A 13,735-nucleotide genomic window follows, 5' to 3' on the forward strand; every position below is an offset into this window, starting at 1 on the left:
ATGTATAATTTGAAATTTTGAAAGTATCCGACATTCATGCAGCCGCGTTGGGATTCCAGACATCAGCGTAGGAGTGATGTTCCGTTAGGAATTGATGGCTCTCTGATGTTCTTCATGATAAGGACTTCACATTTTAGCAGTGCGAGTTTTTTTTGCGAAATCACAGCTCGTTAGATGAAACTAGAGGCCAATGTTTGACAAGGTGGTGGCCTCCTAATTGGTGGAGTTGTGACTAAAACTGCGAGATCCTTGAAAATGTAGGACGGTCAGAAACTTGCGTTCAAGCACCATCATGTAGATGTGGGCAAGTATTATTCTTCCTTTATAGGCTGAGATATAGTGATAGACACGTTCCCAGCGTGCACTATCCATCTACACTAATATGCCTAACCTCAGTTTCCGTCATTCCACTGTGGACTTGAACATCATATTAACTGTTGATGCTCATTGGACATCTGTGGGCAAAGCGTATGCCTCTAAATGAAACGCCAAGCCTTTCACATGCAATTTTATCTCACTCCAATGCAACACAGATTGCTAACATCTCTTGAGCTCATTTCCGCTACCAAGAACCAAAGGCATCGTTGTACAAAATTATCTAGCTTGAACTGTCACAAACTCTTTAGGAGTAATACTTAAATTCAACGTGTTTTTCTGTGTGCGTTTTTTGTAAGATCGTAGTGAAGTAAACTGTATCGTAAGCCCTCTATGTGCAAAGCGTATGCCTCTAAATGAAACGCCAAGCTAGAATGGAGTCATTCAAACGGCCACTTTGTCAAGTGTTCCTTCTCCATAACTTCCGGGTTCTTCTGAAAAACAGACCTAACCTTCCACGTTTTTCAATGGTACCAATATGTAATGCAATCAAATAAAAAACAAGTAATCACTAATGGATGATTGCTTGTGTTTTGTTCAAAAACGTTTGCAGAAGTTTCTCTGCGGCGCTCAGGTGGTCATTTATCATTTGATGCTGCCTAACTACACACCCTTTGAAATACTGCAGCCCGAGAACTTTATTTGAGAAAAACTAGGATTTTAATACTTCGTGACATGAGCTAGATACTTGTTGTGGTCTCCGGAAAGATCAACTGACATGCAAGTTTACTTTGTGTTTCCTCGACTTGACCGGGTGGTCATCTTCGACCGAAGTTTGTGGAAAATAAAAATGGCTAACGTATCGTGGTCAAAGACTAAACATTGCGCACAAACATTCTAGGTACTCCCTGTTGTATCGTGGTGACTAAACATTGCGCACAAACATTCTAGGTACTCCCTGTTCGAGTCCACCCGATCAACTGCACCTAACGGATATGGAGAGAGAGCTTCACGTGTGTGATGTGAATAGCGTGGCGTTTAAGAGAGTGTATGTTGTTCTGCTTGCCGATCTTGGCAATATGAATGCAAGCGAGTCATCTATCGTCCAAGACAAATCAGTTTTGTGCGACTGGGTGGACACATCTGACTAGATGCTGGTCCCCATAAGTCATCGGTTGGTAAGCTGCGCCCCGCCAGTTTTTTTTTTCAAAGATGACAAAACAATTCTAACAGTACTTCTGGTCTTTTCACCAGAGAATAAATTCACCTGAATGACCTATGGGATTTTAAACATAGTCTTCTAAGCCAGGAATATCATAAACACAACTTGGAAGACGTCTTTCATATAGCGTACGAAGATGGCACTCTTCAGAGTTTAGTGATGGTTTGTGCCGTTTGACGGCTGCCAGAATTTACCGAACGGGGTGAACGAACTTAGATGTCTGTATGCTCGTGCCCGCCAATAAACCACATTCAACTTGGAAGACGTCTTTCATATAGCGTACGAAGATGGCACTCTTCAGAGTTTAGTGATGGTTTGTGCCGTTTGACGGCTGCCAGAATTTACCGAACGGGGTGAACGAACTTAGATGTCTGTATGCTCGTGACCGCCAATAAACCACATTTAGGAATCTAATCCGAAATCTTTGATACTGCAGAATAACATAATGAATTTCTGTAACGATTCGTATTTCAGTCAAACTTGGTGAGCAAAATTACTGTTTACAAAAACGATTCCAAATGTATAATTGGATAATTTAACCCGAAATCCCAATATATAAATGCCGATGTAGCGGTGTTGCCCGCTGATATCAGTGGCGTCTGATCTGGTGTTTAGGTTCCCCCTGAAAAAACGTGAATTTTACTATAACAATTATTGAACCTCATGGTGGTATTTTCTCACTAATTTCTTACTCTTCAAACAATGTTTAAGAAACTTCAACATGACGCTTGAGAATATTGCGTTTTTAATAAAATTGGGAATATGGGGTGCCTAGATTCGTATCCAATGACTTATAACCACTCATTTTGTGTTTGCTCATTACCTAGGCGCTCATCCTTTCACCAGCAGTAGTGGTATCAAAATACCGTACATTTTTGACTGAATCCTCACCTTGCATTGTGTGAATAACGCACGCCATTTGCTATTGGAAATCTCAAAGAGATGGAACAATCAGTTCACAAATTTACGGAAGTCCAAAACCTTTTTATACCCTGATTTGAGGCACTGGACAGGGTAGGGTTTAACACTTGTACCGGCTCACTGGGTGAATCCTATTTGTACGAGCAAAGTAGCGTTCTTACGCATCGAACAGCCCAAGCTCCAATTCAGGCACGACCAGGGTGTCGACAGGGTAGAAAGATAATAAAGATATAGTGTTTATGAGCCTTTGTATCAACTCAGTGGAAAAATGGCGCCTGTAGTAAAAAAGGCTGTTCAAGCAAACATGGAATATTTGCGCACTAATGAAGCTGGACTGTTTGGTGATTTGATACGCCCATTTCTGTAAGTGGAAAGAAACGTGGTTAAATATGCGTACATTTTAAATCACATTTTGAACACTTACCTACGATATGGAGAAATCTGCTTTTGAGGCATCTGATTGATTCTGATGTTACTAAAAGCGATGAGATCTGTCAATATCGCACATTTGTTTGGTGATTAGTGTCTTTCTGGTTCACGATTTCAGCTGCGCAATAAGATGCAGGTAATAGGTTGTCAGATTCAAAAGCAAGGGTTTCAAAAAGCAAAATTGAAACCCTCTTTCACCATTCGGAAAAACCATCAGAGTCACAAATAACACTGTCTACCAAGATGGCGTGAATTATGAATACACTAATGATAAGGTAATCTACCTGACACGATACCAATACACGGATAGCGACTGAGCAATTTCATCACCCCTGTTTCGTGTTACTTGCTTCGAATGTCTTACTAAGCTTGTTGCTTGCTTCGAACGTTTTACTAATTTGGTATGTCCTAATCAGCGGCTATTTCGCAAGATTTGCTATTTACTTTCTTTGCTTAATGCGCAGAGTGCCAGACTACTCTATGCGCGAGACGTACAACGTACGACGTGAGAGTACAAGTGACATAAGAGTTTTCCTCCATGAAAAGCCACTTGAGCCTGAGTAGTGAATGAATTTCGATGAATTTCATAAAGCATACGCAGGATACGCTGATGCACACGGCCGAACTGCGTCAACCGTTATGGTAGAGCCAGCATCCCAACTCCATACAAGCCTAGTAGGTACCGTGGCTATGGGTAAAACCGGAATAACAAATTTAGCGCAAAACAGGCACCACTGTAACAAATGGGAAAGATGTTATGGTAGAGCATCCCAACTCCATACAAGCCTAGTAGGTACCGTGGCTATGGGTAAAACCGGAATAACAAATTTAGCGCAAAACAGGCAGGCATGTAACAAATGGGAAAGATCCAGGTCAAAGTAGACACAAGATCACTCGCACACGCTCGCGAAGTGAACACACGCGGAAATGCTGGCTGCATTGACCTCAGAACCATACCAAACGGATGGCAACATAGTGGGATTAAATTAACCTGCATCTGACTCTCATTCATTCTCATGACCGCGGCAAACGAAACTTCGGATTGTATAATTGTATTCCAGTGCACCATTTTGTGACTGCAAACTCACCATGATAAACATTACTATGAAAACTACTTCCATATGGGGAAATGTTTAATTGCTCCCATGGGTTCTATTGTTTACCACAAAGTTCCCGGAGTGTATCAGGAAATAACCAGATTTGTGGACTGATGTAAAACAGTTCGCTTATTGTGGTGACGTTTGCCGAATATGTGTTTGTTCATATGCAAACCACTCACGTTTGAAAGTTCGTCATCCTGTTCTGGGGAGAATCCAAACCAGAGAGAAGCGATGGAGTGAGTCCCGCTCTTACTAGAGCTCATCAGCAGTGCAAATTCGATGACCTTGACGGGATTTGAACTCCGAACATCTCGCATTCGAAGTGAACGTGATCTCACTACTCCATCAGCGTACGTCGGATGCATCTGGATTTTCACGTCTGAACAAACGAACTTATTTTACTAGGCTCGAATTGAAAGGTTAGAAAGCCTCCCATTTGAAAATGATGAAGATATGCTTCACAGTCGTCTCTTGGATAAAGGTTCACTTAAATAGATTTATCCTGCCTTGTCAACACATGGAGATAAATCCTGCTTGTACTGGAGTGTCTACGATTGGTGCTAGTTAAATCCCCTTGGAAAAATTGCTGCTACGCAAACATTGGCCGCGTTCAGAAACTACTGGTTAAAATGTTTCCGTTTCGTAAGAACGAACTTCATTATGTTATGCCACAGCTTTGTGAGACGTTAGCTATAGGTCGGTGGTTGTACTTCTATTTTGTTCTCCAGATTGGATCGTCTTCCAAAAATTAAGAAAATTGCACTTTTTCAACTGGTCGAATTCTAATTATTCCTAATGTAAGTTTACATAGCTGGCGTGAGAAGTGAGTTTGCAACTTAGTGGAATATTCTACCCCGGTTTCGTATTGATTTTTGCTAGAATATGTGCTATAATATATGTAAAGCAAGAGGTACATGCAAGCGTCTTGGTCATAGTGCTCCTTTGTCCAGTTGACACGAAGTGTCCCTAAAAGAATGATAACCATATGTCTTTTGTGGAGACCCTAGTCAGTGCCAAAACCCTGAGAATCCTTGTACAGTTGTTCCGTCGAACGGAGATCCCACGGGTGCAGACCCAGGACGATTTTTAAAACAGCTGATAAGACATCATGGGATCTTTAGGCGTATATTTTGAGTTTCCAGTAACAGTCTGATGTCCGCTCAATTAGACCAAGATAAATAGCCCAGATTTTTCTGTGGCTTTCAGAATGGTTCGCCCGAAACATTTTTTGATTCTAGGGGGTTAATTGATTTATTATTACTAAGCGCTTGTGCTTGCTCTGACACCATTAGGCTAAACGTAAGCCATTGCGACTAATTGCACCCATAAAACAAAGTAACACGTACTCTCCAAATTTACTTGAAGCTAGAAAACTATGTGACTTCGTATTTGGGACATTCATGCGGCAGGAGAGTACCAAATTTTTTCGCCTGGCCTAGGAATTCCGGATGGAAAAGTAATCATGTAAAATGCAAAGCTAGGCGAGCCCTAAAAATACAAAACATATTGATCCCTTAAATTATTAGTTCCATCCGAACGCAAAATATATGTCCACAAGCTCAACACGGACGTTTCGGCAGAGCGGTAAAATTTGACGGTCATACAATCTGTTGTGCTCTCTGATTCCATGAAATTCATTGCAGTTCAATTTGATTGATGTGCACATTTTCTATCCAAAAATCTTTGTTTATTCAGTCGTTATTTTGTCGCTTTCAGGAGTTTTGCTTAGACTCACACGAAAAATCAAGTTTCCATTTTGTACAAAATATCGAGCAAAAATTGTGAATTCCATTACATATTGATTAATGCATTCGTGATTATGAGAAAACGAATGCCCCATTTTGTCTGTGACTGACTCGCCTTTCGGGTTTTTTCATTCAGCTCTGATAGTGTCTAAAGGTTTCTTTACAGAATAACTTTTCATGTAAAACTAGCCTCGAAATGTCTCCATTTGGCGTGCACATAAAACAGATGTCTGGATTGTCCTGCTCCTATCCCCGACTGGCATCACGGACGAAAATTCCATACACTACGCAACCATTTACGCTATCCGCGCAACCAGAAAAAGTGTGTATATTACTGAAAATTCAGTTACACCTTCCTTGCCTTAACTCAGAATCCGACAGAAAGGAGTGCTTTGCCTGTTTCATTGCGGTGACTTATGGACAGTTTTTCGGTTAGGGTTTGTCAGTAAAAAATTCTCCAAAGAACGAGATCAAATACCATTTTGGGCCGAGCACGTTTTCCGAGTACGTTGGCCTGGGTCCTACAGCTTCGTCTGGGTAGTCAGATTCGATATTAATAATACACTCGTTGTCGTTGCAGCGTGCATAAACGACACTATAAAAGGTAAGCTTTGTGATCCTTATAACCCATAAAATGGTAATATATGTGAATAGTATTAGTTTCGGGTACAAGACACCACTGGTTTGCAGCAACTGAATTTGTTTGGTTGTTTCCCGTACAAAAGCAGAGCCAAAAATGGAAATAAAACTGACGCTTGCAGCTTTAACCCAAGCATCTTGCGGTGCACGGATGGCTAACATAATAGTCTGGACATTAGACCTAAGTTGGATTTAGCTGTTTGCAATTTTGGTGTTTTGCGAGACAGGTATTTTTGTTCATAGCCACACCACGTTTGAATGGTCGTGTTCCTGTTCTGGAATTTTCCCGGTGAGTCCACACCAAAGGGAAGCACTGGACTTGAGTTTCGCTCCAAAATTGCAACCCCGAAATTGCAACCGAAAATCTGCCTAGTGGGTTTCAAGCTTGTGCCACGCTACCTGACTGGGAACGCCTGAATGGTGGATCAGTCGATCGTCATAACCAGGACAGTTAGTGGGTCGTCGTTCGATTGGTCGGGCAGACCAATCACATCGCTCAAGTGTGAACACGTTCGCCTGTTCAGTCATGATAATTCAGATGCGTCCAACGTGCCTTGGTGGAATATTGGGGTCTGGGGTTCGAATTCCCGGCACCGGGATTGAATGTTCACTGCTGATGAGTTGTAATAAGGGCGAAACTCGAGCTCAGTGCTTCCCTTTGGTGTGGACTTATCGTAATAATTACGCGAGAACAGGAACACGACCGTTCAAAGGGAGTGGTGCGGCCATGAATATAGTTCTTTAGGAGTTACTTACCGTAGCGCGTCCCATCTCAGAGTTACGTGATTTTTTCCCAATGAGGAAAGATGGATTACGTTACGTTTGTGAAAACCCAATAATAGCCGAATATGCTAAGCACATTCTGTCTGGCCTTCAGTCTTAGTTGAGGTGTAAGTCTGTTAATCGCTTTTAGTTTAGTTCGCGCTCTCAATAGATGAAACTTCAGGGCACTGAACGACGCTAAAATATTGGGCGAAATGTAATGGTTCAACCAAATTCCACCCTAGATCCGGTAACGCCAGCATGTCGTTTCATTTCAAAGCCGCTAAGTGATGTTTGCGTCTCAGTTGCGGGAATAAAAAACACTACTGTTTGGCATGCTACTTCAAATCTACCCAGTGAACAATGCTATCAAAGTCTTTATTAAGAATGGCCAAACAAATGCATTTGTGGCCGGAAAAAAACTGATAATTTGCCTATTTGCAACTAACTCGGTGGTAGGCTCAGTGAAAGATCGCGAATCTGATGACCGAAATGACCGTGGTTCAAACCCAACATCTGTTTCTCGGCGTTCCCTGTCTAGGCTGAGGCGCTCTGGCAGAATCCCAACCCTCGTGCTTCCCTCGGGTCGCATGGAGCGCCAAAAAGGGTACTACAGCTAACCTACGAGTACTAGCTAACCGACGAGGAGATTTCCAAGGAGAGGGTTAATCAGAAAGCACATCATAACAAAAGCAACATATAATACAATCACAAAAACAATAGATGAGAAATACAACGCACGCATTACGCGGAAATCCAAGCAAGTCACACTAAACCACGCACACCCTGAGATTTTAATTATCCGTATTTTGAGCATGACATCTTACACCCTGTAACATTGTAACATTTCACTTGATGAAACACAATGAATATTACGTTTGGGTTGGGGTTTAAACCATTTTGATACATGTACGACAGTACAGTATTGAAAAATGTGTCAGTGGTGTTTGGTAATGATGACAGCATGAGATATGAAAATCCTCGAGGAGCACTTATTAGAATCTAGTACGACCCAGTTATTAGGAGGTCATGTATAAACTTCCCAGCTTTGAGTTCCTCAAGCTCAAACAAAAAATTCAGCCATAACACACAAACAGAAGCCAGATTTTCAACATTTCTAACTAAACGGATCGTATTGTACAGAACGATGATGAATATCTATTCAAGGAACATGCAGCTGTCGTATTACTACAGAAAGACTGAAAATTTTGCGTTGGTATCTACAGGTCAGAAACTTGCGTTCAAGCACCATCATGTAGATGTGGGCAAGTATTATTCTTCCTTTATAGGCTGAGATATAGTGATAGACACGTTCCCAGCGTGCACTATCCATCTACACTAATATGCCTAACCTCAGTTTCCGTCATTCCACTGTGGACTTGAACATCATATTAACTGTTGATGCTCATTGGACATCTGTGGGCAAAGCGTATGCCTCTAAATGAAACGCCAAGCTAGAATGGAGTCATTCAAACGGCCACTTTGTCAAGTGTTCCTTGTCCATAACTTCCGGGTCCATCTGAAAAACAGGCCTAAGCTTCCACGTTTTAAATGGTCCCAATATATAATGCAATAAAATAAAAAACAGGTAATCACTAATGGATGATTGCTTGTGTTTTGTTCAAAAACGTTTGCAGAAGTTTCTCTGCGGCGCTCAGGTGGTCATTTATCATTTGATGCTGCCTAACTACACACCCTTTGAAATACTGCAGCCCGAGAACTTTATTTGAGAAAAACTAGGATTTTAATATTTCGTGACATGAGCTAGGCTGTTGTTGTGGCCTCCGGAAAGATCAACTGGCATGCAAGTTTACTTTGTGCTTCCTCGACTTGACCGGGTGGTCATTTTTGACCGAAGTTTGTGGAAAATAAAATTGACCAACGTATCGTGGTCAAAGACTAAACAGTGCGCACAAACATTCTAGGTACTCCCTGTTCGAGTCCACCCGATCAACTGCACCTAACGGATATGGAGAGCAGTCTTCACGTGTGTGATGTGAATAGCGTGGCGTTTAAGAGAGTGTATGTTGTTCTGCTTGCCGATCTTGGCAATATGAATGCAAGCGAGTCATCTATCGTCCAAGACAAATCAGTTTTGTGCGACTGGGTGGACACATCTGACTAGATGCTGGTCCCCATAAGTCATCGGTTGGTAAGCTGCGCCCCGCCAGTTTTTTTTCAAAGATGACAAAACAATTCTAACAGTACTTCTGGTCTTTTCACCAGAGAATAAATTCACCTGAATGACCTATGGGCCAAACCAGAGAGAAGCGCTGGAGTGAGTCCCGCTCTTACTAGAGCTCATCAGCAGTGCAAATTCGATGACCTTGACGGGATTTGAACTCCGAACATCTCGCATTCGAAGTGAACGTGATCTCACTACTCCATCAGCGTACGTCGGATGCATCTGGATTTTCACGTCTGAACAAACCTCTGTAACGATTCGTATTTCAGTCAAATTTGGTGAGCAAAATTATTGTTTACAAAAACGATTCCAAAGGTATAATTGGATAATTTAACCCGAGATCCTAATATATAAGTGCGGATCTAGCGTGGTTGCCCACTGATATCAGCGGCGTCTGATCTGATGTTCAGGTTCCACCTGAAAAAACGTGAATTTTACTATATTGAACCTTATGGTGGTACTTTCTCATTAATTTCTTACTCTTCAAACAATGTTTAAGAAATTTCAACACAACGCTTGAGAATATCCCGTTTCCAATAAAATTGGGAATATGGGGTGTCTAACTTCGTATCCAGTGACTTGTAACCACTCATTTTGTGTTTGCTCATTACTAAGGCGCACATCCTTCCACCAGCAGTAGTGGTATCAAAATACCGTAACTTTTTGCATAGCTGGCGTGAGAAGTGAGTTTGCAACTTAGTGGAATATTCTACCCCGGTTTCGTATTGATTTTTGCTAGAATATGTGCTATAATATATGTAAAGCAAGAGGTACATGCAAGCGTCTTGGTCATAGTGCTCCTTTGTCCAGTTGACACGAAGTGTCCCTAAAAGAATGATAACCATATGTCTTTTGTGGAGACCCTAGTCAGTGCCAAAACCCTGAGAATCCTTGTACAGTTGTTCCGTCGAACGGAGATCCCACGGGTGCAGACCCAGGACGATTTTTAAAACAGCTGATAAGACATCATGGGATCTTTAGGCGTATATTTTGAGTTTCCAGTAACAGTCTGATGTCCGCTCAATTAGACCAAGATAAATAGCCCAGATTTTTCTGTGGCTTTCAGAATGGTTCGCCCGAAACATTTTTTGATTCTAGGGGGTTAATTGATTTATTATTACTAAGCGCTTGTGCTTGCTCTGACACCATTAGGCTAAACGTAAGCCATTGCGACTAATTGCACCCATAAAACAAAGTAACACGTACTCTCCAAATTTACTTGAAGCTAGAAAACTATGTGACTTCGTATTTGGGACATTCATGCGGCAGGAGAGTACCAAATTTTTTCGCCTGGCCTAGGAATTCCGGATGGAAAAGTAATCATGTAAAATGCAAAGCTAGGCGAGCCCTAAAAATACAAAACATATTGATCCCTTAAATTATTAGTTCCATCCGAACGCAAAATATATGTCCACAAGCTCAACACGGACGTTTCGGCAGAGCGGTAAAATTTGACGGTCATACAATCTGTTGTGCTCTCTGATTCCATGAAATTCATTGCAGTTCAATTTGATTGATGTGCACATTTTCTATCCAAAAATCTTTGTTTATTCAGTCGTTATTTTGTCGCTTTCAGGAGTTTTGCTTAGACTCACACGAAAAATCAAGTTTCCATTTTGTACAAAATATCGAGCAAAAATTGTGAATTCCATTACATATTGATTAATGCATTCGTGATTATGAGAAAACGAATGCCCCATTTTGTCTGTGACTGACTCGCCTTTCGGGTTTTTTCATTCAGCTCTGATAGTGTCTAAAGGTTTCTTTACAGAATAACTTTTCATGTAAAACTAGCCTCGAAATGTCTCCATTTGGCGTGCACATAAAACAGATGTCTGGATTGTCCTGCTCCTATCCCCGACTGGCATCACGGACGAAAATTCCATACACTACGCAACCATTTACGCTATCCGCGCAACCAGAAAAAGTGTGTATATTACTGAAAATTCAGTTACACCTTCCTTGCCTTAACTCAGAATCCGACAGAAAGGAGTGCTTTGCCTGTTTCATTGCGGTGACTTATGGACAGTTTTTCGGGTAGGGTTTGTCAGTAAAAAATTCTCCAAAGAACGAGATCAAATACCATTTTGGGCCGAGCACGTTTTCCGAGTACGCTGGCCTGGGTCCTACAGCTTCGTCTGGGTAGTCAGATTCGATATTAATAATACACTCGTTGTCGTTGCAGCGTGCATAAACGACACTATAAAAGGTAAGCTTTGTGATCCTTATAACCCATAAAATGGTAATATATGTGAATAGTATTAGTTTCGGGTACAAGACACCACTGGTTTGCAGCAACTGAATTTGTTTGGTTGTTTCCCGTACAAAAGCAGAGCCAAAAATGGAAATAAAACTGACGCTTGCAGCTTTAACCCAAGCATCTTGCGGTGCACGGATGGCTAACATAATAGTCTGGACATTAGACCTAAGTTGGATTTAGCTGTTTGCAATTTTGGTGTTTTGCGAGACAGGTATTTTTGTTCATAGCCACACCACGTTTGAATGGTCGTGTTCCTGTTCTGGAATTTTCCCGGTGAGTCCACACCAAAGGGAAGCACTGGACTTGAGTTTCGCTCCAAAATTGCAACCCCAAAATTGCAACCGAAAATCTGCCTAGTGGGTTTCAAGCTTGTGCCACGCTACCTGACTGGGAACGCCTGAATGGTGGGTCAATCGATCGTCATAACCAGGACAGTTAGTGGGTCGTCGTTCGATTGGTCGGGCAGACCAATCACATCGCTCAAGTGTGAACACGTTCGCCTGTTCAGTCATGATAATTCAGATGCGTCCAACGTGCCTTGGTGGAATATTGGGGTCTGGGGTTCGAATTCCCGGCACCGGGATTGAATGTTCACTGCTGATGAGTTGTAATAAGGGCGAAACTCGAGCTCAGTGCTTCCCTTTGGTGTGGACTTATCGTAATAATTACGCGAGAACAGGAACACGACCGTTCAAAGGGAGTGGTGCGGCCATGAATATAGTTCTTTAGGAGTTACTTACCGTAGCGCGTCCCATCTCAGAGTTACGTGATTTTTTCCCAATGAGGAAAGATGGATTACGTTACGTTTGTGAAAACCCAATAATAGCCGAATATGCTAAGCACATTCTGTCTGGCCTTCAGTCTTAGTTGAGGTGTAAGTCTGTTAATCGCTTTTAGTTTAGTTCGCGCTCTCAATAGATGAAACTTCAGGGCACTGAACGACGCTAAAATATTGGGCGAAATGTAATGGTTCAACCAAATTCCACCCTAGATCCGGTAACGCCAGCATGTCGTTTCATTTCAAAGCCGCTAAGTGATGTTTGCGTCTCAGTTGCGGGAATAAAAAACACTACTGTTTGGCATGCTACTTCAAATCTACCCAGTGAACAATGCTATCAAAGTCTTTATTAAGAATGGCCAAACAAATGCATTTGTGGCCGGAAAAAAACTGATAATTTGCCTATTTGCAACTAACTCGGTGGTAGGCTCAGTGAAAGATCGCGAATCTGATGACCGAAATGACCGTGGTTCAAACCCAACATCTGTTTCTCGGCGTTCCCTGTCTAGGCTGAGGCGCTCTGGCAGAATCCCAACCCTCGTGCTTCCCTCGGGTCGCATGGAGCGCCAAAAAGGGTACTACAGCTAACCTACGAGTACTAGCTAACCGACGAGGAGATTTCCAAGGAGAGGGTTAATCAGAAAGCACATCATAACAAAAGCAACATATAATACAATCACAAAAACAATAGATGAGAAATACAACGCACGCATTACGCGGAAATCCAAGCAAGTCACACTAAACCACGCACACCCTGAGATTTTAATTATCCGTATTTTGAGCATGACATCTTACACCCTGTAACATTGTAACATTTCACTTGATGAAACACAATGAATATTACGTTTGGGTTGGGGTTTAAACCATTTTGATACATGTACGACAGTACAGTATTGAAAAATGTGTCAGTGGTGTTTGGTAATGATAATAGCATGAGATATGAAAATCCTCGAGGAGCACTTATTAGAATCTAGTACGACCCAGTTATTAGGAGGTCATGTATAAACTTCCCAGCTTTGAGTTCCTCAAGCTCAAACAAAAAATTCAGCCATAACACACAAACAGAAGCCAGATTTTCAACATTTCTAACTAAACGGATCGTATTGTACAGAACGATGATGAATATCTATTCAAGGAACATGCAGCTGTCGTATTACTACAGAAAGACTGAAAATTTTGCGTTGGTATCTACAATTTCAAACGACGTTGAAGCGGAGAAAAGAGAAGAAACATGGGACGCGTCTCAGCGTTTGGATGGAAACCAATGCTGAGAAGATTGTTCGGATTCATTCAGTTTTTTTATCAGGTTTGCAGCTGCGGATTTACTGCATTCATTTTCTGTACTTTGTGAAGAAGAGACCCATTGCTCGCTGAATGTC

General features: G+C 41.8%; 1 protein-coding gene across 1 annotated transcript; it reads right to left on the bottom strand.

Moving 5' to 3' along the window:
• Window positions 1–6,905: 6,905 nt before the first annotated feature.
• T265_14916 (hypothetical protein) lies at window positions 6,906–12,090 on the bottom strand (the record flags this gene model as incomplete). The annotated part of the gene is given in 5 exon segments (XM_009175784.1): window positions 6,906–6,984; window positions 7,631–7,685; window positions 9,429–9,554; window positions 11,723–11,957; window positions 11,962–12,090. Coding segments are annotated over 5 exon segments (624 nt in total).
• Window positions 12,091–13,735: the final 1,645 nt, after the last annotated feature.

Source organism: Opisthorchis viverrini (genome assembly GCF_000715545.1).
Source record: "Opisthorchis viverrini unplaced genomic scaffold opera_v5_298, whole genome shotgun sequence".
In the NCBI taxonomy this organism is placed as follows: domain Eukaryota; kingdom Metazoa; phylum Platyhelminthes; class Trematoda; order Opisthorchiida; family Opisthorchiidae; genus Opisthorchis; species Opisthorchis viverrini.